General features: G+C 48.8%; 9 protein-coding genes across 11 annotated transcripts; 4 read left to right on the forward strand and 5 right to left on the reverse strand.

Annotated features, from left to right (window-relative positions):
* Positions 1–842: 842 nt before the first annotated feature.
* On the reverse strand, positions 843–3,901 carry TERG_06830 (uncharacterized protein; the record flags this gene model as incomplete). The annotated part of the gene is made up of 6 exons (XM_047748678.1): positions 2,523–3,901; positions 2,024–2,458; positions 1,580–1,961; positions 1,362–1,509; positions 1,203–1,297; positions 843–1,115 (listed from the first exon to the last, which is right to left on the reverse strand). The coding sequence occupies exons 1-6, from the start codon at positions 3,206–3,208 to the stop codon at positions 843–845; spliced, it is 2,019 nt and encodes a 672-aa protein (XP_047604666.1). The 5' UTR covers positions 3,209–3,901.
* A 446-nt stretch (positions 3,902–4,347) lies between these two features.
* TERG_06831 (uncharacterized protein) lies at positions 4,348–7,772 on the forward strand (the record flags this gene model as incomplete). The annotated part of the gene is made up of 2 exons (XM_003232794.2): positions 4,348–4,708; positions 4,793–7,772. Exons 1-2 carry the CDS (start codon positions 4,518–4,520, stop codon positions 7,770–7,772), a joined length of 3,171 nt encoding a protein of 1,056 aa, XP_003232842.1. The 5' UTR covers positions 4,348–4,517.
* Positions 7,773–8,765: 993 nt separating this feature from the next.
* On the reverse strand, positions 8,766–9,259 carry TERG_12457 (uncharacterized protein; the record flags this gene model as incomplete). Its single annotated transcript, XM_047751412.1, has 2 exons — positions 8,766–9,118; positions 9,190–9,259. The coding sequence occupies 2 exons, from the start codon at positions 9,257–9,259 to the stop codon at positions 8,766–8,768; spliced, it is 423 nt and encodes a 140-aa protein (XP_047607053.1).
* Positions 9,260–9,285: 26 nt separating this feature from the next.
* TERG_12458 (uncharacterized protein) lies at positions 9,286–11,348 on the reverse strand (the record flags this gene model as incomplete). The annotated part of the gene is made up of 4 exons (XM_047751413.1): positions 9,286–9,752; positions 9,802–10,061; positions 10,120–10,979; positions 11,097–11,348. The coding sequence occupies 4 exons, from the start codon at positions 11,346–11,348 to the stop codon at positions 9,286–9,288; spliced, it is 1,839 nt and encodes a 612-aa protein (XP_047607054.1).
* Positions 11,349–11,747: 399 nt separating this feature from the next.
* TERG_06833 (uncharacterized protein) lies at positions 11,748–12,226 on the forward strand (the record flags this gene model as incomplete). Its single annotated transcript, XM_003232796.1, has 2 exons — positions 11,748–11,781; positions 11,823–12,226. 2 exons carry the CDS (start codon positions 11,748–11,750, stop codon positions 12,224–12,226), a joined length of 438 nt encoding a protein of 145 aa, XP_003232844.1.
* A 194-nt stretch (positions 12,227–12,420) lies between these two features.
* TERG_06834 (uncharacterized protein) lies at positions 12,421–15,373 on the reverse strand (the record flags this gene model as incomplete). Its single annotated transcript, XM_003232797.2, has 1 exon — positions 12,421–15,373. One exon carries the CDS (start codon positions 15,371–15,373, stop codon positions 12,665–12,667), a length of 2,709 nt encoding a protein of 902 aa, XP_003232845.1. The 3' UTR covers positions 12,421–12,664.
* Positions 15,374–15,790: 417 nt separating this feature from the next.
* TERG_12459 (uncharacterized protein) lies at positions 15,791–16,171 on the forward strand (the record flags this gene model as incomplete). The annotated part of the gene is made up of 1 exon (XM_047751414.1): positions 15,791–16,171. One exon carries the CDS (start codon positions 15,791–15,793, stop codon positions 16,169–16,171), a length of 381 nt encoding a protein of 126 aa, XP_047607055.1.
* Positions 16,172–17,027: 856 nt separating this feature from the next.
* TERG_06836 (CAMK/CAMK1/CAMK1-RCK protein kinase) lies at positions 17,028–19,247 on the forward strand (the record flags this gene model as incomplete). Of its 3 annotated transcripts, XM_003232799.1 has the most annotated exons (3): positions 17,028–17,468; positions 17,714–17,958; positions 18,029–19,247. In XM_003232799.1, the coding sequence occupies 3 exons, from the start codon at positions 17,028–17,030 to the stop codon at positions 19,245–19,247; spliced, it is 1,905 nt and encodes a 634-aa protein (XP_003232847.1). The 3 variants fall into 3 exon arrangements, with proteins under 3 accessions (XP_003232847.1, XP_047607056.1, XP_047607057.1); XM_047750287.1 differs by lacking the exon at positions 17,028–17,468 and having other exon boundaries at positions 17,744–17,958; XM_047750288.1 differs by lacking the exons at positions 17,028–17,468; positions 17,714–17,958 and having other exon boundaries at positions 18,222–19,247.
* A 916-nt stretch (positions 19,248–20,163) lies between these two features.
* TERG_06837 (uncharacterized protein) lies at positions 20,164–22,421 on the reverse strand (the record flags this gene model as incomplete). Its single annotated transcript, XM_003232800.1, has 9 exons — positions 20,164–20,612; positions 20,669–20,791; positions 20,850–20,979; positions 21,042–21,276; positions 21,337–21,486; positions 21,566–21,783; positions 21,844–21,856; positions 21,927–22,026; positions 22,181–22,421. 9 exons carry the CDS (start codon positions 22,419–22,421, stop codon positions 20,164–20,166), a joined length of 1,659 nt encoding a protein of 552 aa, XP_003232848.1.
* Positions 22,422–24,452: the final 2,031 nt, after the last annotated feature.

Consider the following 24,452-nt stretch of genomic DNA (forward strand, 5'->3'; position numbering starts at 1 on the left):
CCTAGAATAGAGACATCAACATACGGGCTTTCCTCCGTCTATATATACAATGCAACTCGAATATCCGGAGCGCTCATATTTGCGGGGTCGCGCGATTATCGCTAACCTGGGATTGAAAGCAGCGATCGAGAGCCGTCCGTACCTGATTGGATAATGCATGTTTCAACCATGGCATTCTGTTCTGGTCCAGGAAGAGCTGCTGGGGGTTGGTTTAGCCGCATCAACCGTTTTTCCCCCAAAAAGAGTCACATCCCATACTCCAAATACGGGGTCCGGGGAAGGGTTTCAATGACCAATATAAACCGCCCTGAGACGGAAAAGTGTGTCGGGAAAGCCAGAGTGATGGACGCTGCGGAAAACAGCTGGCCGTGCCGGAGAGGAAAAGTCAACATGCTTGCCATTAGCAAGCCAACTAGGTGGCTGTTTGGTCAATAACTATAAAGATCGATCAGCGAGTGAGCTGGTTGTTTACTTCAGTTAAGGTTGCGGTGGTGAAATAGATTTTGTGTTATTCCACGTAGAACGGTGCCCGCGGGGAATTGGACAAGCGGCAAGGCCATTTCAGCTCCTGGGCATTTCCCTCTCTGCCATCCGTCTGGGCCTCTTTATCGGGCAAGAAAGTAATAAAAAGCTCATGTTCATGTGGTGCAACGATATGTATGATACACGCTGCCGCATATATAATAAATACAGGGGGTATTCGAATCATAAAACGGCCGCCCATAACCCAATCACTAAAACCAAGAAAGAATATATATACAATGCCAGCAAGGAAACATGCAGTGTTTTTAGTTTTTTTTTTTTTTTTTTTAAAAAAAAAAAAATCTTCCTTACAAGTTTTCCTAAGGCAACGGCGTCATGTTTATGAAGTTGGTATCCTGGTCTTGTAGGCCAGATACATCCCAGATTCCGGTCATATCAAAAGGAAAGCCATCCATCGTCCCAAACGTACCAGATATGGACATCATATCGTCAACAATATCATTGTGGTTTGCTCGATCATACGGTGTCATTACGACGGTTTCAGGAGCATCAGAACCGTGGTGATTTATGGTTGCGTTTCGATTCAGCTCCGACGCTTGCACGACCTCCTCGGTGGTGTGCTTGCTCAAAATCTTCTCGCAGTGATCCAGACACATGTCGCCAACATCCCAGTCATTTTCAGATCGGGCTTTTTCAAGAACGCCACGGAGGATACTGACATTGTTAAGACAGGATCGAGCAATCTCCGGATCGGATGTCTCTAGCGCAGAGCGGACAAGAAGGGTCGCTGTCGACGTCAGGTGGTATGAACTGTCTGAAATTAAGGTCAGTATCGCCTTGGTCTCCTTTGTATGGAGATGAAAATCACTTAGACTTACAGGACATCCAAAACTCCTGATACTGCGGTTTCCTGAGCGAGAGCATGAACTGAACTATTTCCTCCGCAGCCTTCCTACATTCCGTCTGGAAGTATCGGCGTGCCTCTGTGTTTGGGTTGTCTGAGGGGTTAACTTCCTGTAGCCATTCCTCCTCCAATTGATTAGCGTCATGAAGATTTGCTTGCCGCTGTGCTGGCGAAGGAAGTATTGAGGCTTACTTGGAGTTCAACTCTACAAACAAGCATTTTGAGAGCCAAAAATGCGAGCTGCATGCTGCTGACTCCCGAGGTTGACGGTGTGTCTTGATCTTGTGGCATTTTCAGCCAGTCCGGCAAAGAGTCTTCCCACCGATCCAAATCTGATCTCATTCTCCTGAGAATTTTCGATGTCTCTTTTGAAGGTCTCGGTTGGAGCCCGTATACCAAAGGGAGAAGATCGCCAAGAATCTCAGTTAGCTGACACAAAGCAATATAGCAATGTGCAGTTCTGACTCTTTGCTGTGTGGGATTCGCCTGCGGTACCAGAACGCTGATTGTGGGAAGAGGAACGTCATACTGGTTCCGCGAGATATGAGGCGGTACCCCATGGCCGTAACTTGCCCTGACACCCGGGGTTAATTATACATGGTTACAGCGATAATGATGAGACGTGTCTGGGCTTACCACTTGTCATGGATGACAACCCCCCACCAAAGCCGAATACGCTGGTTCTTTTCTGCACGAGAGAGCTTCCAGTTGCTCGGATCTCGATTAAGGCCTAAACAGTGTGCAAGGGCCACAGTGCGGCCACTGTTAATAGCATTTCCCGTAGTAGAAAAGATAGGCCTGCCCGTTAGGTCGATCAAAGCTGCGGTCAAAGTCGACAACCCGGGAGCCGAAAACTCTTCATGGAGCGCAGCGACGGCCATGTTAACTGCATACCTGACGTCAGGTTTTGGATGAGGAGCGAGAACCGGCGATTGATTCCAATATATTAATGATGTAGCGTATACCTGACACAACAATGCGGGTGGGACACTGTCGTCTTCAGCCTCATACCCGCTCAAAAACGCTTCTTCGTCAAATATTGGGAAAGAAGCATTGATTTTGTCAAGGAATCTAAGAAGCACTAGTGAGTGACCGATTAATTTCGCAATAAGGCTGGTAAATTCTTGGAACATACATCTTGACTAGATCGTGTTTGAACGGGCCTAATACCTGCTCGATAATCTCCCGCTGATTTTCGCCCGGGGTTCCGGTCGTCCTGAGGCCCTGCCGTCGCCTCGATACAGTAGTGTATAGAATGGGTTTTCTTGGGTCGTTGGAATAGACATTATAAGGCGTCTTTCGGTCTGGGCTGTGGTTATTTGACCGTTCGCTGTACCGTTCAATAACCTGCGCATCTGCTGCGGCAACCGGGCCGACAATATGTACGGACTCTCCGGGCCCGTGCCTGTAGCCTTGTTCATTCTCTGCTTTAGGAGTGGACTTGACAAGGTTTTCTTTAGATGCAACCGGCGGAATCTCCATCAGATTTCTAGCAGGGGATGCCGAGCTCATCTCATCATGCGTTCTCTTTAGCCCTTTGGTATCAGGAGGCATGCTCCAGGGCTTGGTTTCTGCGCTGGTGGTCGGTGCCGACTGGTCTATTAGGTTGGACTTGTCCTCGCCATAATGGCAATCTGCCCCCTGAACTCTGCACAACAGGCACGACTGGCCGGGCAGATCAACCGTACAACGAGACTTGCGCTTTCGGCATAAGTCGCATGCCCGGACTTTGTGTGACCGGTAAGGACGCGAGCCAGTGCTGAGGGCATACTGCTGAGTGTCCCTAGGCGCGACTGTGGCAGAACGAGGTGCTGCTGCCATCCTGAAAACGAATGAAGAAATGCGATGCTATGCGGTTTCTAAATGAGCGTTCTCCTTGGATTAGGCGAAGACTCTTCGCTATCCTGTATGTTATATAGCTGGTTGAGGGTCTTTAAATCTGCATTGGTAGAGGTCGTGACACTATCATCGGGTAAACGGGGTTTTTTTTTCTTTTCAGGAATGAAAAAAAAGGTGGCGTCAAGTCCCAAGATCCAGAGCTTCCAGTGTTGATCGCGAAACAGCCGGCCAGCGCTCGCACCCATCACGCAGAGACAGCGTCTTCTAGAAGTGCCTTCAAGCCCGCGACGTCCTGCATCTCGGTTGTATCAATGTGCTGTGCTCCCTTTTTTTCTTCCCTGCCTCTTTTTCGATATGCAAGGGCTTCTGCTTGCCGGCTTCCCCCGCCCTAATTGGCCAACGGGTCTCGGCCCGGAACAACGTGGCGCCTTATCGCTTATTAAGATGCCCCGCCCAAATCGACAGCTTTTCATTCGTCCACATGCCAATAAGGTTACTTCTCATCCGGACTAGCGGCATTGCCTCTGATTGGCCAGTGTTACTGTCGTTGACGCTGACTCATCATCCCTTCAACGTCCCCCAAGGACAGCCGAGAAAGGGGAGAGACCATGGGGCGTCCAGGGTGACGGAGTATATTGAGATATCGCAGTGCAGCCGATCCGCGGGAAGACCACTGATGCATCGAGGCGTTGTGCGGCCTGGTGGGAGGTTGGGAGTTTGGGTTGCAAGTCATGCAGCAACTCGCTCGCTTTTTCTTTTTCTTTAGCAAGCTCGAACCGGCGGAGTTGCCTGGGTCATGTGACCCCTCAACGTCAGGACCTTTTTTTTTTTCTTTCGTTGTTTCTCTTTTGCCTTCAGGGGGCAGCAAACTGGGAAAGAAAAAGGAATAGCTGACCATCACCCAGACTTTTGCTATTTTTATTTTATTAAGCTTGAGGTGGCTGGAATTTGGCCGTCTTTTTTTAGCTCGTGGGAGTTCCGTGGAGCGCCAGGGCAGCATTCGAAAGCTTCGAACCCGTTTCATCCCTGGTGGCCTGGACGACGTGCATGATATATATCTTGGGTGGCTGCTCCCATGCAAACGATCGTCTTAAACTAGATAAGTCGAGAAGTTGGAGAAAGCATCGCCACGCATCTACAGGCTTAGTCGTCTTCCTCATTCTCTTTTTCCTTTTATTTCCGCGAGTCGTGGGTAGTGGTACATAGATCCTTCACGCTGTATGGTATAAGAGGCGACGTCAACGGGAAGCTCGTGCGCTTATTTGCATACAACCATGGATCGTGACGGTAAATGACTGCTAGGACCATGGAAGGGGACCAACTCTCTGTCCTGCCTGGAGATATCCATGAAATTCAAGGTAGCGATTATATGACTTTGGATGAGTACGGTATCAGGCGCGACGGCTTGGAAGGCCATGGGCATGTGTCAGGTGAACAACCTGCTGCCGCATTTCACCGACTTCCTCGGGTCGTTATCGAGAGGTATGCCTAAAAACCAATATCCGGTGGTTGGCTTTTCAAAGGATTTTATCTTTTGTTGCAGATTTTATTAACATACATGTCCAGAATATTACGCTTGGTTGATGCAAACAGCTTTGCTTCACTAACTTTGATCAACCGTGCATGGCGACAGATATCTGATTGTCCAAGTCTGTATCGTCACCATTTAGCAGACTTCTGTTCGCCGTCAGATTCAGCCGCGGAGACTCTGGGGTCAGCCAGTCTTGAGAGACTAAAATCGAAGTTCGTCCAGGTCGCCAGAAGCCATGTTTTTGCTGCCTTTATTCGGCCAAAGCAGACCGTTGTAAAACTTATATCAGCATCAGTGAGCTCTTCCTCTGCCTCCCCGCAAGGTGAAGCGTTACGGTTCATCTTCTCTGCCCATGGCCAGTTACTACTGGCGTTAAGTTCGTCTAGGATTTTCGTGATAGATCTTACAAAAGAGCAAATCTCGATACTCCATGAACTGAAGATATTACGCCGTCCTACCGCGGCTGCAATACTTGATGACGGTTCCCTATTAGCTGTTGCATCATCTGGTCACCGGGTACGGTTGTATGAGCTGAAAGTCCAGCATGCTAGACTTCTTCAGACAATTGAGCTTCACGAGGTCCCGTTGTCCCTAGAATTTTCACCCTATGCCTCCATCCTGGCAGTTGCATTTGACGGTGGGATTGAAATTTATGCTTTGGGAGATAATACATTATCCACTGCCCATCGAGCAGTGAGGTGTGAAGGAATATCGACGTTAACGTTTTCTTCTGATGGTTCCATGCTCTTTGGTTCTTCAAACGACCCTCACTCCAACAACTTTATCATGATATCCCCTCCCCTTCTTCCTGACCCTGGGTTTGATCTAAGCCTACCAGAGCTCCACAGTCGGATGTGGACAACGCAGATTCTTTTCCCAGAGGTTGGTGAGGGCTACTGCTATTCTAGTTTGATACCCCCTGCCGAAAGTGGTGACCACTCTATTTTTTTTGTAGGGTACGATAATTGTGTGAAGGCCTTCCGTATATCCCAAGTTGATGATATCAGAGGTGGAACCCTTTATCTAGTTGGGCCTGGAGCTGATATAGAGAGAGACGAACCTCGACCAAATCTGCTACCTGTTGCTAGTGAAAACGGTAAATATATAGCAGCAAGCTTTGAGAAGTCTGGGATATGGATATTTGGAGTCCCGGCATCAAGGGCAAAGCCTGAAGGTTCTGGAAAGGATTTTCAAGCTCATCCACAGCCTACCATCCCTCGCATCGATGAAAATGGTTCTTTATCATACGAGGCTACCAACTTTCAACGTCTCAACAAACATATCGAAAGCCCAAAGAGCTTTATATCCGGACATCCAATTCAAGCAACCAACGATATTACGGATATGAGATGGATGCGGAACACGAAAGGGGAGACTTCTAGTTCCAGGAAGCTATGTAGGCTTGTTGCAGTGGCTCCGGGGGGCGTCGACTCTTCTTTCAGCATGATTACTGGGGATACTATGCCTATTGATGGGGGCAGGGTCATTTTGTTTGATTTTGAGCTCTCCCCGAAAAACGGTGCGCACGAAGAACTCATTATTGAAGCTGGCGAGGCAGTCCCAACTGAGCTGCCTGAACAGGGAGCAACGCTCGATGCTGAAGTCGAGCTCGAGAAAAGGAGAGCCCAAATCAGTCGTCAGAGAACTATGGCTGCCAGACATACGCCATCAAGGTCGAACTGGCGCAATAGCATACCTCCTGCCGGATCTCATGCTGATGAAGAATCATTATCACCCCCCCTCCCACCTACTCCTGGAGGCGGAGCCAGGAGTGCTCTACCCTTTCTAGATAGCCCGTATAGCAATACCTCTCCTCGCTCTACAGAAACACTACGACGGGCAGCGACGGCGGCGTCCCGCAGCCTCGCTGCAAGTAGATTTGAGACGGCTCGTCCAGCCCTTAATTCTGGGCCTCGCCGCGGACAGTTTGTCGTACCTCATGAGAGTGATGCGGATAACTGGGTTCCGCCGCCCCCTCCATACACGGAAGATGCAAGCGATCCTCTACCGGATCACTTTCAGATAGGCATTCTACCAAGTGCTACGGAGCCTCCACCTGGTAGTCCGCCTAGAGATGTCGGCCACGGGCTACGCAGGTCGCGGACATCAACTATTGACTCCTCGGGGGGCTCATCGCTGCATCGTTCGCAAACAACTATAAGCCGGCCTAGTATCACGATTCCGAGACGCCCTCTTCCTTCTAATAGTGCCACTAACAGCCCAATAAACTACCTCAACACATCCTTAATTTCAGATATGTCACCCCCTAACCTAGTTGTGAGTGGTAATAGGCAATTGTCGAATAGTCAGGTTGGCGTTAGCACAATCAACATGAGTTCTCCGCCGCCTTCCAACAATACCCCTACCAATATTGGCCCTGCTTTTCCTCTACCCCGTAATCATTCCATCCAACATCCCATAGCCGTGACACCGGCCAACTTCACTCCCTTGTCTGGTCATACTGCACCATCAAATTCACAGCCCCAGGTGGCGGGGAACCAGGGCTGCGTGCAAAATCTGAATACAATTATTCCAGATCGCTCAGACCCAAGCAGATCAGGGCGTCAGGCAGCGCAACGGGATACCCTGCAACGACATCCCTATATACCTTCACCAAACCCAGTGTCTATAACACACACTTCTCATCCTCCAGACTCCTTACCAAATGTTCCTACATTGCCTGCTGAACGCCAGATATCTGGAACAAGCTCACTCCCCGACGAACCTCACGAGAACTCCCAGTCACGCAGTGGTCGCTGGCTCTCTACTAACTACAGGTCCTCTGACAATTCACATCCCGGAGTCCAAAGATCCCGGTCTCGCTCTCAGGATGTACCTCGGCATCGTTTTAATGCTGGAGGTCTTTTTGACAAACGCACTGGTCGCAATATCTTAACATCCCAGTCTGATATTCGATTAAATTCTACGGCACGGTCAGACGACTGGAAAGAGCAATGGACCAAGCTGAAGGGTGAACGAAAGAGGAACAAAGATTCAAAGTGTGCAGTAATGTAATATACCCTTGATGTAATTGAGATTTTGTACGGTTGCTCGATTTTGATATTACCGTTGCTGGACACCCGTTTGGCTTTCATCTTACGTGTCAATAAATATTAGTTAACTAGCTATGCTTGTTTTCCCTGGTTGCCAAATTTACTTGGAATGGCTCATGGCTCTTTCTATCTGACCATATCTCTTAGCAGGCTCCTTTATACTATTGCCCTATTAAGAGATGCCTCCCTCGATTACAGTCATCAACACTCGGTTGCCAGACCAAGTTAGCTAGCTGATAAACAACTACCTGGATTTCCTGCTAAGTAAGCTACAGCGGCGCCGACTACGTATCGCCCACCTCAGGTGTCATCTTCGCGTGTTGGCGAGCTAGTTGACAATAATACCATTAAACAACTATAGAGCTAGCCAGTTAGTTGACTGGCTGGCCCGCCGGACGACGATCCAAAGTCACCCATACAAATAAATGCCTGCTCTGGAGGATCTGAACGAGCTTTTAACGACTAACTCATCATTCACACCATTACTTGCTGATTGCACCCTTAGTCTTTCTGAATACTGCTATCAGCTTTGCACACTAGCTAGGGACACTCCTACCGGTAATGTAGGCGGAGGAAGCTGTAGCCGTGAAGGGTCTTGACAACTTCTCAGCCTGCTGACAGTAGTTATCATGTTGTCTGTTATGTTCAAATGTGATAAATTCCGTACTGTAGAATCAATGAACGTGAACATCGTCAATTCAAATGATACGTGTGAAAATATTGATGCATTAACACCAATTCAGAGCTAGTATGTACTACTCTTCATCGTAAGCAAGAAGCTTCATATTTCCCATTATCGTGAAAACTCCTAATAGAAGCAAAAGGCTCAAAATCCGGCCGAAATGTGTCCCGGGTACGTTGGTATCATGTACAGATGAAATAAACTTCCCTATGAAAAATAAACGGAATCAAGAAGCTAGTAGCATCCCCTGGGCAAATGGATATTTTTCCCTACCTACACCTCCAGGCCCTGAACACCAGGATATAAGTAAGGAAAGTCTACAAGACCGTCAAGCATCCAATTTAAAGGGTCAAACACTTCATAATTTGTTTCTAAGAAAGCACTGGAAAGGGAGGAAGAGTTGAAGCCTCCCAGCGTTGGACCCGGGGGAGAGCTAGGGCCCGTAGTTATAGGACCAGCCGTCAAGGCTGGGGAGGTAAGGGTGGGATCAGCAGCCGAGACTGCACTTACGCCTTCTGGCGCAGGTGGTGCAGGAGTGGACGTTGATGTTCGGATGGCGGCGGTGGAGGAACACGAGGCTGAGGAGTCAGCTCCAGAGTCTGGATTTGTCGGGTTTTTGAGATACGCTGTTTTAAGCAGTTAATTCTGTGTACACAGTCGGAGGTGGGAGAGGGTACTGGGATAGAGGGCGTCTTACCTTCAAAATTCCTTCCTCTGGCTTGGAAATCCTCTCGCCATCGCCAAACGGAGTCGAAAACAAGTGACATGCTCATTCTACAGCGAACCTTTAACATCAGGAGTCTCCCGTATCGGATGGGTTAGTTTCTCCCTGATGCCTTTGGTCCTGAGACTGTTGATTATTTCTGCTGCCAACGCAGTTCATTCGCCACATTTGAGCTAGAACTTCGGCTAATCGTTGCGGAAGATCATTGTTCATCACGGATATGTGGCGAAAGGCTGATATAGTGCGACTAAAAAGAGACTTCGTGTAGCTCATATCAATATGGACGGCGAAAAAGCTGTTGCACAACTTGAAAAGGCTGAATCCTGCGGCAAGGGTCATCTGGTAAATGTAGTTAGAGCAATAGGATAGGACTGGCCCTGTGGACGTTTCAAGGCCAAAGGCCGCCTCAAGGAAGGCAGTTGTTGCAAGGTATAGAGCTGATAGGCCTTGGCGGTAGTCCTTGGTGCTCGGGTTCTCAAAGAAAATAGAGAGATGTAGATGTAGGCCAGCGGCTCGTAAATAGACATTCGTTATGGCTACTGCTTGTTAGCTCGGTGGCGCATATGTGAAAGCATGGGAGCATACAATTTGTCTCTGTTCGGACCTGACCCTCCAGATCTTCAAAATCTTTGAATAGCACTGATGCCATGACGTTTCGCTCCTTGTCACTTAATACACCCACTGGGTCGCGACGGTTAGTGTACAATGTTTGTGATATTTTATCACAGAATTTTTCAATCTGTAGCCGCACTCTAACCTCAGGAGGGAGTCGTAGATCCGCCTCCTTCGAAGAAAGAGTACAGTCAAACAGTGTCGAAGATGGCTGCCCATAGCCAGTTGCAACTCTAGAAGCAATCGTTAGCATAGGGCCAAGATATAGGGAGATGTCGGCAAGTAACATACCGCTGAGCAACAATATTACAAAATGCCCACGTCCTCACCCTATCATTTAGTTCACCCTCTCTCAACTCCACCCTATACTTGGAGAAGTCCTGTGCATGGGACGGCCTATGTAGGCCTATTTGGAGTGCTATTTGCTGCATCATGCCACAGAGCATGAAAGTAGGGTCCGTGGACGTACTACTAGTAGGAAACGGCCAGGTGCAAAGCAATGCTAAAGCCTTGACAATATGATAGCTTTGTGGGACGTCCGCAAGTGTGCTCCATACCAACCGCAAAACGGGACCGGACAAAGCATTCAGAAGAGATGAATCTGTCTGGTACCTGCGGGAAGCAACTGCGATGATGGTCCAAAAGAGGAGAGGAGACGTATCATAATATTCGTCCGGGGTCTTTTGAGCCTCAAGCAATGGAAGGAAAGGGTGATAGTATGTAAAGAATCTGTTGAAAAGCTCTGCGGTCCGATCTAAAGGAATTGCCACATCTTCCAGTCGTTTCACGTCTATGTTATTGTCGGGTGGGCTGCGCAGATAGTCACCACCGGACTTGAGATCTAACAATGATGCAACGGCTTCGTGTGGTCTCATGTACTCAGCCGAGGCCTGGTCCGCTTGATGAGGGCGCATCGAGCTCGTCGATGGGCTGTAAGGCATGGAAGATGGTACTGGAAGATGGCCAGCTGCAGGCATGTTCAGGTGGTGGTGGTGGTGCTGTTGTTGCTGCTGCTGCTGCTGGGCCAGGAACTGCACATTAGCATTGGCATTGACAACTTGCCTTCGCAATTCTATAATTTCCCGCTCCATTTCCGCGTTACGGCTGCGTTTGCCAATCCGTCTGAAGTTCGCTTCGATCTTACATGGCAGCTTTAGCCGGTGGCAGCGAGTGCAGGTCGTAAAAGGGTCCTGAACAACATCACAGCGAAGCTACGTGACGGTCTCGTCAGTGCTGAATTATAACTTATACATACACGGAGTGCTCACCTTCTGCTGACGACACTCATTACAAGCTCTCTTCACCGGATGCCTCCGCTTCTCGTCTTCGTCGCCCTCTCCAGTCGCACTCTGCGGCGAGCTGCTCTGCGCACCACCAGGCGCAGACCTCTTCTGTCTCCCACCACTTAGGCCTTTCGGCGACGTTCTCCTAGCCCTACTGTCGTCGCTGTCCCCCTCGTCTCCGCTGTTACTCTTTGTTCTCTCTGCAGCACGCGAGCGCAGTCCACCACCTGGCGACATAACCCCCACTCACTGCTCTAGGTAACTTGCTGCGTCAAACTGGCTGTGGATGCGCTGCTGGGGAGCTGCCTCCGAAACCGCTATCACCATATCCCTTCACCCTAGTCAAAAAGAACCTCCAGGCCTGCCGGTTTAATCCGCGGCCGCGCAGGCTTTTTGCTTCTTTTTCTTTAGGTTTTGTTTCTCAATTTCGCCGTGGGAATGCGGGTGAGTACAAGGCGTTGAAGACGGGGCGAGAATGTGTGGGACAGCGGCGTAGCGGTCGGGCAATGGCAGGGCAGCAGGCGACACAGGCTCGGCCGCTTGTAAATAGGCGCAGTTTAAGAGGCTGTCAGAGTACTTTTGCTTGGTGGTGAAGCGTTTGTCTCGCCGGATGAGTCGAACTCGTCGTCTTTGTCCATGGAATTTGCTGCCAGTCACATGACACGGCCTAGTAGGTACGGGCATTTTTGCATAACTCATATTAACGTCCAGAGTTTGGTTACCGAGATTTACGACGGGGAGAGGAAAAGGTCAAGCTCGGGACGAGGGAGAAACAGCCAACATCACAGCGAAGCGGAAGGAACCGAGAAACGGAAGAGTACTCCCGTATAGACGAAGAGATCATGGTGTCCAAGGGAAAGCCCGTTGCACTAAAGAAACGTTCGACGGCTCGCTGTCTTCATCCATCACGACGACCAGCGGATATCCAGATGCTCTCTACCTCTGCCTCAACCAGTTCGGCATCAAAAACTGACCAAGAAACGTTGACGATGGAGTTCGATGCCTCTCGGATCCCTCAACCGTTTCTTGACCCGGATCTGCGAGATCGTATGCTGAACCTACGGGAATCCGAGTTCAGCACTGCAACACACACTATAGGACAGAATAACGAGTGATAAAGAGCTCTATAAAAATTTCCATTCCAGTATTTAAAAATTACGTTGTATGGGAAAGAGAAGAAGAAGCAGAAGAAGCATAAACCTCGAACTCGGGGGAAAAATGGAAAGGCTTCCTTGTAACACTGAAAGCAAAGCGATACATATAGACATTAAAAAGGGGGGGAGAGGAAAATCAAGATCAAATTAAATTCATCATCATCATCATCATCATCATTATCATCATCAATCATCATAATGCAAGCGAAGGAAATCGAACATCCTCGTTGTCATTATCAAAGCATGAAATGTATCATCACAAAGCATATATTGGGAATAAAATGGTGTTTAAAATGGTATTGGCACCCGCAATCTCATCTTACTTTTTTACAATTCATTCATGATATCATAATTCGTTCAGCTGGCATAGCTGGATTCGTGGGTGATGCAAGGGTTTATTTAACTTCTCTCCCTTCGAGACGGAGCAAAGACACTCTCCGGGTCCATTGTGGAGGCAACGCTGGTGTAGTCGACAATAACGTTCCCTCCGATAGCTCGGCGGAGCTTCTCCCGACGAGCCTCAAGTTTCTCTTGTTCACGGCGTTGGCGAGTACGGGCGATCCAGTCCTGCACTTCATGCAAGGGACGAAAAGAGCGCGTACGTTTCCCTCGACGATATTCGGAGACTAAGGACAGGCTGGTTTTGCTGGATGGAGATTTAATAACGCGACTAGGCTTAGACCGAGACCGGGAACGCTGCGAGACACGCCGGATCATGGAGATAGGGCCTTGGAATGGCGTGCTGTTTTGAGGAATTCCAAGTGTGTTGCTAACATATTGCCCGCTCTCGTATCCATTGGAATCCAAGTTGTTTCCAGCCGTTATCGTGGTCGTAGTTTTGGGGGTGAATATATTGGACTTAAGACTACCGCGTCTGCTACTGGGGTTGCCTTCGCCTTCGTAGTCTTGCCAGAATCCATACGGACGCCAAAACGGATGCTTCTTGCTATCCAGCTTCTTGCCCGCCATCCTGTTGCGTACACGGTGCGTTGTACTTCTAATATCCTTTGCAGCATCAGTAGCAGGTATAGAATCTGCAGTCGAAGCACGATGAGAAGAACTAAATCTCCGACGAACCGAGCTGAGACGACGGACAATCCCACCGCTAGTACCGCTACTACTATCCGTTTGCATTGGAAGTGGAGGCCGCGGTCTTGACGGCACTGTGTTTGCACGCTTTAGTGGGATCAATGGAACATCCCGCGAATCTGAACCCGGGGGTTTGGGCGCAGCACGGGGGTATCTAAGGGGGGATTCAACATGGTCTAGAGAAATCATGGGTGGCTTGGGTCGAGCTTCACAAAGTGGATGTTCAATAACCAGCAGGGATTTGTTATTATGGGCAAAAAAAGGAACTGCTGTTGCCTGGCTTATTTCTACAGGCCCAGGAGAGCAGGATAACGACTCAATAGAACGCTGAAATTGCGTTGAAGATCCAGGTGGAGTTGGCGGGCGGGTGAAATCGTCATGATCACGAACAGGTGAATCTGGGGGAAGAACTATTTGTGGGGTGGGCATAGAAGTTGTAGACAGACGAAGCGGCTTTGGAATGAGATCCGACAGGACTCCTGTACCTTCAGGCCCTAGGTTTTGAGACTGTGGGTTAACAAACTCTGAAGGGGGTTGTGGCAGAGTCTTAGAGTCGAAAACGGCTTTATTTTCAGAACTAACGACTGTAACAAGCATGCGAGAGCTATTATCTGATATCGAGCCTGCTCGGGAGGTATTTCTACTCGTGGGAGCAGACAGGGAAGACCGTCGCGTGGGAATTCTCGGTTTAAAAGCATTAGACGCACTAGCCGTGGAGGTTAGGGACTCGGACATGGTGCGTCTATGTCTGCGTGAGCTTTTGGATGATTCTGGAGCTAATTCTGGCGCAGTAAAAGGTCTGCGGTGGTTCAGAGGCAATGAGCGCAAGGCCGGTCCAGGTGGTGCGGTAGTCTTCAGCGATGACTGACGCTGAGGGATAACAACCACACGAATGATATCCTCGACTTTCTTGGGTTTAGTAAAAGTTATGGCTGTACTGGTTGTAGTCCCTGATATGTCAGATGCAATGCTCCAGCGATTTTCATCTGTGATTCGAGTTCGTTTGTGAGTCAGACGTGGTTGCGATAGGGGTAGCGACTGCAACGGCTTGGTCACAGATGGTGGGCTGGGTGTTGGCGTGCTGACGGATCGAAGGGAGTCATTCTTCTCAGTATGTCGAAGTGTCCTTTTCTTCGGCGACGGAGAATCGATCACAATGGCTTCAATGGTGGTGGTTGAGGCGGTTGAAATACAGCGTACGTGCCCTGAGTTATTGGTCTCCATGTCACCTTCACTTGGCCAGCCGATGCTGGCGGCAAAGGCTTCAACTGAGTTAGATGAGCCAGTGCTATTCTCGTTCCGGGTTCGTCCCCGCAGGCTTCCATGATGAATACGAGAAAGGGAACAGTCTTGATGAAAAGACTGAATATGGCCTAAGCCGGATGAGTTTCTTTCTTCGCCACGTTTGCGTACTTGTAATTCGTTTGTATCGAACAGCTGGCGGTCTTGCTTAGTCTCCCGCACAGTTCTGTCATGATGGGTCTCATCAGTGGTTGTAGGACTAACAGTTGTATTGCGCCAGGAACGTGGTGGCCCATATTTGCTGGGTAACAGAGAAGTGGATTTGGTCCTCTCAGTCTCCTCATCAGAGGATAAGGATTCTTTGGCTGTCGCGAAGGAGGTCGTTCTTGAAGATGCAGACGGGAAACGCTGGCTCTGCCCGTCTCGTTTCTTAGAACGAGAGACGATGCGAGGAGGGGTAATGTCTGGGGTGAGCGGTTTTACTCTGTTTGAAGGTGTTATGGTATTTTGCGGGTCAAGATGAGTTTCAGCATCTTGGTCGTGTGAAATCTCAAGGGGTTTCTGGTCTTCAAGGGTGATGGCGGGTGGAGTTAGGGGAAGTGTACGTGTAGGAGGGTACGCGGGCCCATTATTTATGTCACCACCGGTATCATCATCAGCGCACGCGGGAGAATATGCGCTGACAAGATCCCGTCGTCGCGGTAAGACTTTGTGAGATTTCAAAAGAGGTTTGTCCCTGCCCTCACGTCTCTGGACAATGTCGATTGCGGCCGCCATTATCACAGGAAACAATATCTTTGCCTCAAATGTCCCCAAACAACATAACACGGTTTTATCGTTGCCAGGTTCGAGCCGAGTAGGGGACGTGGAGGTTCCGTTTCATCACGGAGCAGAGACGTTCTGAACAAGTTCACCAGCACACCAACGTGCTATGGTATGCTATGCTTTCGGAAACACGGAGAGTTCAACAGGAGGGCGGACCAATGAACGGCAATTTTTCGATGATGTTGGTGATAGTGCTGTCAATGTGCTGGACGAGTGGTGATACTGAAGGAGCGTGTGGGATGGCGCACCTAAGGAGTGACTGGTACCAAGTAAGCCGTGTTGTCTAGGTGAGAAACGGAAGACAACGAGGTGAAATATCGAATAGCGAGAGTCAGGACATGCGAGCCGGCTTGAAACGAGGACAGACAAATGCAAGCTCAAGGGAGCTGCAACCCTGGCACCAGTATATATGCACTGTCTCAAGACAAGCATGCGCGGGTCCCTCTTCTCCGGTCGTCTCTCCGGCCTTCAACAACCCCGCGTCTTCGTGAATTCAGGGCTGGTCAACGTGTTCCAAGTTCTGCTGATGAACTAATACATTGTTTCTGGCTTCTGGAGAGCGAGAGTATGGAAGGGCAAAAAGCAAGCAGTGATGTTAGCCACCTCTCTCCTTGCTGCTTATTTTTCCTGGTTATGCAGTGTCACCGGGTTCTCTTGTATCTGTGTCTGCTCCGTGACCTTGCTTTTTGTATATCCTACAGCTGCTTTTCTGTCGCTTTCGCCTCCGTCTCTATTTGTCGTTGCTTCTAGCTCTCGTCTCCCTGTCCGGCTGATCTTTTGACGGTTGACGTTGAATGGAATGAAGTCGTGAGTTGCCCTTTTCGGGGGCGGGAAATGTACCTGATTAGTCATTTTATTTAGTCATCAAAAAATTACCTCAGCCACTATATTACTAATACAAAGCTATTTTCACGTGTTGTTGTCCGAAAGGGGAAATAAAGGACGTCAAGCCACAAGAAAGACGAGAAAAAGCAACAAAGAGCACAAAATAGCGACTAAGAAGAAGACAAGAGAGAAGGACGGCGACGGTGAGGATGCGATAGACCAAGGCCGGCTGTCTCTGCAAACGCTGCAGCGAGCAACCGAGTGACCGAGGCGACCGAGCAGTCCGAGAGAGGCCACGGAGAAGCTACAAGGCCCTCCTCGTCCTCCCATGCCCTGCCACTAAGCAACTCAAGTATTAGAGTGTCCACTTAACTGACGTCAACATCCCAGATCTCACTCCTTCCGCTGGCCGTTCCCTCTCCTTATAAAACAATAGGCTCCTCGCCCCGTCACTCGCTTATCTCCCGCCTGCATCGAAGTCACAGGAGATCATCAGCCAGACAGTCAGTAACAGTCACTCGAGAGACACGGAACTGTCACAAGGGCCAGGCAAATCTCAGCATCCTAGACCGGCCTTTCCTTTCCTTTGCTGCCCTCCACTTTACCCTTCCTTCCCCCCCCAAAGAAAGAAGAAAAAAAAAAAAAAAAGAGGCCTGGCTGTAGCAGCCGCGCCGTACTACCCGCCCCTCCCCCATCATCAGCCCTCCCCCCTTGTCTGCGCTCACATCTCAAGGGGACGACAATAATAATAAAAAAGAAAAGAAAAGCACATCCTGTCATCATGAGTACAATACAAAACCTCAAGAACTTCATCCGCCATGGGAAACAGGCCCGTATGTCTGTTGCCCATGGTGAGCCTACCACCAACGTCACAGCCGTCCACGCAGAATCCCAACGGAAACAGCAGCCGCAGTATCAGCCCGGCATGGCCACCGGTACCCTTGATGCTATCGATCAACATCAACGCTCGAATAAGGCCGCATCGGTCACCACTACAAAGAACCAGGCCAGAGCTCATGAGCAGGAGATCGAGCAGATTATTGCGGAGGAGAAGCTCAACCGTTCCAAGCTGCCTACCTACCCCGGCCTAGAACGATACATACTTGTTGAGAAGATGGGTGATGGTGCCTTTAGCAACGTCTACCGCGCGCGATACAAGTCTGGACAGTCAGGGGAAGTTGCTATCAAGGTCGTCAGGAAATTTGAGATGAGCTCCAAACAGGTATGTCCGGGATGCCGCGCTACTAGTCAGGCAAAATACCCAATCCCATTACACTGGCTTCCGTAAACATTTCCTTTCTTTCTCTTCGTTCTTTGCCAACCGGTGTGCCTTTGGGGGTCTCCTCTTAGGGCATTGATCACCTTCACCCGAGCATCAAGAAGAAGCAGGTGGAGGTGAGAACACCCTTCCATATATCGTCAGACCACTACATATCAACGATCTAGTTATTCTAACACTACTCCTAGCGTGCGAGTATACTGAAAGAAGTTCAAATAATGCGCCAACTTGACCATCCAAACATAGTCAAATTGATAGAATTCTCGGAATCACCCCAATTCTACTACATCGTCCTCGAGCTATGTCCCGGGGGAGAGTTGTTCCACCAGATCGTTCGTTTGACCTATTTCAGTGAAAATCTAGCCCGCCATGTTATCGTACAGGTGGCAAAGGCGATAGAGTATCTGCACGAGAAATCCGGTGTTGTTCATCGGTTAGATTCACCACTTCACCCCCGTATAATCTTCCCTGCTTGTTTATGCAATGACTGATCTTTTTTGAAGTGACATAAAACCGGAAAACTTGCTTTTCTATCCAGCGCCATTCACTCCCACCAAAAACCCCAAGCCACCAGCCCCAGGTGACGAAGACAAGGTTGACGAAGGTGAATTTATTCCTGGAATTGGGTCCGGCGGCATCGGAGTGATCAAAGTTGCAGACTTTGGCCTATCAAAGGTCATCTGGGATAGCGAAACCATGACCCCCTGTGGTACTGTCGGCTATACCGCCCCAGAAATCGTCAAAGATGAGCGCTACTCTAAATCTGTCGACATGTGGGCGTTAGGATGTGTACTCTACACTCTGCTATGTGGATTCCCGCCCTTTTATGACGAATCTATACAAGCACTGACCGAGAAGGTTGCGCGTGGACAATACACCTTCCTCTCCCCCTGGTGGGACGACATATCTAAATCTGCGCAGGACTTGGTTTCACATCTCCTCACCGTTGACCCTGACAAACGTTATACCATAAAAGAGTTCCTTGCACACCCCTGGATTAGAGAGACAGACGAAGAGACTACTGCCGCTGATGATGCCCCTCCACTTGCCACTCCTCTCGTTTCCCATAACAAGATCCTTGAAGCGCCACTTGCTGGTATTGATCCCAATGCTCGTCGCGCTGACTTCCGCTCCCCCGGGGCTATGAACCTACGCGAGGTCTTTGATGTCGGCTATGCTGTTCACAGACAAGAGGAGGAGGCTAAACGTCGCAAAGCTGGCTTCAAAGTCGGATACCGAGGCGCAGCTCTCGATCCCCTTAGTGAAGTCGAACCTGCCGAGCAACAAGAGTATAGCGGTGAAGACTCTGATTTACATGGTTATTACGACCATGGAGGTAACCCCGTCCCAACCATGCCTTACAACAGGGCTCAGGTAGGCCAACAACGGCAACAACCTACCGGATATAACCCCGACGTAGCTGCTGTTGAGAGCAAGTTACGCGGTACCAATATCAGTACAAGTCAACAATCACAGCAAATGAGCGCAGCTGCTCAAGCCCGTCGTGCGGCCGGCGCAACTGCTGCCAGGCAGCAACAACAGCAACAACGAGGCCGTCAACAATATCAACAGGGCGGCTATGGCCAACACAGCGCAGCCGTAGCAGCTGCTGCCAGAGAAAATGCAGCTCGATCAGCACAACAGCCATTCGAACTCAGCCTAGATAATGCCACATTACTAGGAAGGAGAGGAAGGAGGATGGCTGGGCAGCCCGTATCTTGATTCCCATTAATCCTCATCCAAAGAAGAGCTACCTCATCCCCCAAGTCTCCCACCTCACTCTCGTCACTCAATTCCCTACCCTGCATCTTGCAGGCTCCTCGGTCGCCCTTCATTTTCATTATGTGTGCATGCCCAGCAATGATTTCTTTTAATGCCCATTTTCACTTTGATTCTTCTGTGATGTCATGTCATGTTATGTTATGGATTCATTCAATACAACCCCAAACCTAACTGAACCTTCGCAGCACTAGACATTGAAATATTCCGTACATACAATTGATATGGCTTTTTCAAAACCATACCATCACTCCTCTACCTTTTCTTGGAAGGAGAAGGAAATGTTTATACAGACTGTTTGTACTCTTACTCAAGTTGCTGTGTGTGATTTTTTTCCCCACCGGGATAATAGATAGGGGCGCATTGGGAGCAAAATTCGAAGGGCTTCCTTATTTTTGGGTCGCATTTGATTTGATAAATCACAATATCGAGGTCTCGGCAGTGAAGCCTATCTATGGATGGAGAGTATGTACGTACACGAGGTGACTTAGTTACGCTTATTACGCTTGTTCGAGACTTCCACATAACTCAAATAAGATGCAGAAGAAAAGCGAAGTATGCGATTGAGAAGACAGATACTTAGAAGACGTTAGACCATGTATTTTAGATGAGAAGAGAGATAAATAAATTCGTTTTTCTATTCATTGAAAAGAACACAAGCTACCTTCCAACTGGGTATAGTAAGCAATAGACATGAACATAAACATGAACCATAAGGACAAATCTTTTCGCTCGCGATGCCTGCGACCAGACTTTCTGTCTGATGCATTCTTTCGCCCCCTTCCATTCTCGTTCTATACTTCTCCTATGAAGAACGACAATATAATCATCCAGATAACGACACTCAACCATAGTTTCTTCAGAGAGATGCTTTGCCTCTAGTCTCGATTGGAAGTAGTATCATAGCCACAAATGCAGCCAACATAAGGCCGCCAGATGCATACACAGGTGCCTTAGGGTTTGCATCACCACCGTAGATGGCAACAATAGGTGCCAGTAGCCCGCAGATACGGTTAAGGCAACTGGCGATACCAGTTCCGGTACCACGATTGGGTGCTGGGAAAACTTCAGGGGTGTAGGCGTATAAAACGCCGTACATGATATTTTGGAAGAAGGCCTCGAGACAGGTACATGCCAGACGGACTTTGGGGTCAGGCGATATCGTGAAGCAGAAAAGGATAACTCCCGTGATCATGGTAGAAATGGCCATAGTACCCTTACGTCCAATATAAGGGATGTCAACGGTGTAGCAGGCAATCAGGGAGCCAGGGACGCCAACAATGGAAGTAATGGCATAGTCACGGTATACTGTTTAAAATTTCATTAGCCATAGGAAGAGCCAGTAAGTATGGTAGCAAACATACCGGTATAGGTGGTTGGGGGTGGATATTTGTCACCACCACCCTGAGAAAGATATTGTGGCAAGAAAGCATTGAAAAGAGGGTAACCCATTCCAATAGTCGCCCAGCAAAACCACAGAAGGACGGCTATATGAATTATCAGCTTCCAACTATTTCTTGAATGTAGGGTGATGAAAATACTTACTGGTAAATCCAAGGCTCTTGGTTGCGAAGAGCGGGGAGATACGTTCTCCAGAGAATTTGTTCAGCTGTCTCTTGATGATCTCGGCAGTGCTCAGCTTCTGGCTTTGTACTTCATCTGGATGTCCTCCAATCTCATTGAGGATATCCACGGTAAGCCAAGTTTTGCTCCATTTTTATGCGCAATTCCGTGTACAGCGGCAACAGCGTCTTCCTGACGTCCACGAGAGAGAAGGAATTTGGGGGATTCAAAGAGGTGGAATAGGAAGAAACGAGACAAGAACATAAGGAATGTAAGGACGCCGAGGATATAAGTTAAGTATCGCCATCCCATATTGTCTTCCTTAGCACAGCATGGAGCAGGCGCAAGGTGGCAGGAAGGTAGACCTTCAGCACAAGTATACTTTGGTACAAGACCCCATGCGATAAGACTGTAGGGAAATAGGATTAGAGTGAGGAATAATATATACGGGGGAAATTCCGCTGCTTACCTGGCAACCAATTGACCAACAGGCCACCATACACTGAGCATAGTCAGGAGGTTTCCAGACGCGAAGGGGAGAAATTCAAGGAACAAGGCGCCATCAACAGGTAGATTTCCACCTACACCTAGACCGAGACACGCAAACATAGCACAGACACTAGTAAAAGTACGTTTAGCCAGGGGAACATCTTGTGAATCATTTGTCAGATGCAATAAGTCATGAAGGTTATACATACCCGATCCAAGTTGGGCTACCACCAACTGCAATTCCAAAAACGCCGCATAGAAAGAGAGTCATATTGAAAGCAAGGCGACGTCCAATGATGTCAGAAGCGGTTCCCCAGATGATTGATCCAAGGCAAAGGCCAATGAACAGAGCACAAGTTGTGAATCGAACATGAGATTCGCTAACACCAAATTCGAGAGACAGTTTCGGCAATGTAAGGGCAACACCCTAAATGAAACCTGTTAACCAGCATTTTCTCTTAATGCATGACAGTATGTAGATGCTTACTTGAAGCCATAAACTGTAAATAATACCGTATTAGCTTATATAGGCATAAAATTAGGTTAGAGGCGACTCAGAAAAAGACATACTTGTCTGCAAACCAGCCAAATCCGCACAAGACAAACAATTGCCATTGATAGCGGCCCATTCCAATATCTTGAACTGCTCTATTAATGACCATAGATTTTCCTAAAAGGACACATTGATTAGGCTTGATTCTTTGAATACAGTAGTATATAATCTACTGGTTTGGCCAAGCTAGACGAATTTGACGTTTCTTTCGTCTAACCTGTACAGGAAAAAAAAAAGGGTTAAGGGAAATCTCAAAATAGTTAGAACGTACTATCGTATGCAGTGTCCTGGCCGGTGGAGACAACAGCAGCCTCAACCTCAGCTCTCAGAGCCTCGAGTGTTAATTCGGTCTCATATTCCGGTGGGGGGCTGGCGGCACCCTCTTCGTCAAAGGTGCCACCTACGGATTTCTTTTTCGCTGGGATTTTACTTGTTGGCGAGCCACCGGACAGTGGTATTAGGACTCCAGGAAAGGACTTTTGCTCCTTCGCAAACGGGTTCACAAACGGCATGGTGAGTGATTACTGTTGCTTTGGGCCAGATGGGGAACTGTTGAGCGTAAAGGGACTTTTCGCAATGGGATATGGGTTTGTTGGTGCTTTCGTCAGTACAATATATGGCTAATGGGAACTGGTGAATTTCACAAAGACGCTGCGTCTGGGCTGCTATAGCTAGAACCGGGCCGTCGATGCGATGGGAGTGTGGGAAGATATTCCGAGGAATTGCGATGATTTGCACTTGAGCGATGATATTGCACGTGGAACGATGAGCCAGCTGAGAATGGCAATTGGGGCCGATAGTGAACGGAAAGAAATTTCTGAAGAGTAGTTATCCAGCTAACTGTATCTCCAAAAATATAATAAAAAGCTGTATATCCGCTGGTCGGTGAGCCTCTCCTTCACGTGTAGCTGTAATAAGACGGAGATGCCGTGTATGCACCGTCTGCCTTCCGAAGAGTGAAGACGACTGTGTATACCGGTCCAGGGGATTGTAAGCCAAAGAGACGTTCGGACTTGAGAGAGAGTGAGAGAAAGGAAGGCCTCTATAAATGCAGAGGCATGGTGACGCCGGTTGTTATATATCTGCGTGTTTCATGAATCAGACGATTCAGACCCAGGCTGAAATTAAGAGGCGAAAAAAGCAACAGGGCGAAGCCATGGGCAGAAAAGCACGAGAGCGGGTTGAAATGGGCGGATCCTGTCAAGTTGATTGGCTGTGCAGGCGGTGGAGTTGACATGGGAGAAAGGGGTGGAGTTCTCTTGATGCTAGTGCGTCTCTCCGTTTTCATTCTCACTATTATTATGTCATAGGGTAGGGAGAGCAGTGCTCGTATATGGATCCCCGACCGACAGGGTGTAAGCTGGGTGGTTTTTGATGGTGCTTCTATATCGCTGCAGGCCGTCGAGCAGGAACGCAAGGGCGAAGGCTGCCGGACGAAGGCAACATCACGAAGGTTCGGTTCTTCCCTGATGGGTAAGCAAGATGGGGGAGTTTTGAATTTGGGATCCTGAAGGTCACGGGAAGTCCTCTCTAAAGACGTAAACTGAACCAAAGAACTAGTCCTCTCTCTTATTGATTTCTAAGGCACGGAGTTAGAAAGGTGCAAGGAAGTGGCGATCTCTTCCTGAGCCATAATCCATTCAAATGGAAGATTTATCCCTGCCTAATTTGCATCTGCCTTCAGCCACTATTAGATTCCCTACTCTTATTTCCCTCGTTCTTTTCGCTCTGTCTTGCGAAAAGCTCATTCTGTCTGCAAAGATGCACGGCTGTCTCTCTCCCTCTCTCTGGAGTTTGCTTGTCTCTGTTGTTAGCTTTGATATTGCTTTTTCTTGGACGTCAAAGGAGAGTGCTTAGTAAGCTTCCTTCATCGCCTTGACTTTCTTGGCACCCGTGAGCTCGGGCTCGGAAAAAGCTTTGTTCCCCCTCCTGCCAATGAGCGCTAAACAACCGTATTACGTCATACCAGAAGTCACTCGGACAGTGTCACGTTACATTGGCTTTCCACCAATGAAAAGTGCCGCAGCAATGGCCGAGGCGCCACAGCATCAAAAAAGGATGCAAACCACGAGTGGGGATGCGGATATTAAGCCAGGGAAGGGAAGCCGGAGAAGAATTTTTAAAGGGCAATAAAAAAAAATCTTTGCACTCCGGCGGCAAACACCGAGGAGTTTCGGTCAAAATATAGTTGCGTTCACCGATTGATCATGACGTCAAGCCAGGTACCAGTGCACAACAAGCGAACCTGAAGGGGGAACAGGAAGCCGTCGCTGCGGCGGTCCCATGTGGTACGGCAAGGCCCGTCACATCTCCTCCCAGGAGCTGATGGGGGAGAATCGACAGCATGCTCGTGACGCCGTTAAGAAGGGGTGTGATGATGCGCCGCGATACACCCATCCATCTGGTCTGCTGTTCAGCCTGTTAATACCAGGGATGGTGGGACCAAAGCATTACGGGTTGCCTCTTTTGGTGATTTCCTCGTGATGGACAGGGCTCCTTACTTTTCAATTATTTATGTAGGTATGGTTAACCAGTTGACGTTG

This window comes from Trichophyton rubrum (assembly GCF_000151425.1).
Source record: "Trichophyton rubrum CBS 118892 genomic scaffold supercont2.8, whole genome shotgun sequence".
NCBI classification, from domain to species: domain Eukaryota; kingdom Fungi; phylum Ascomycota; class Eurotiomycetes; order Onygenales; family Arthrodermataceae; genus Trichophyton; species Trichophyton rubrum.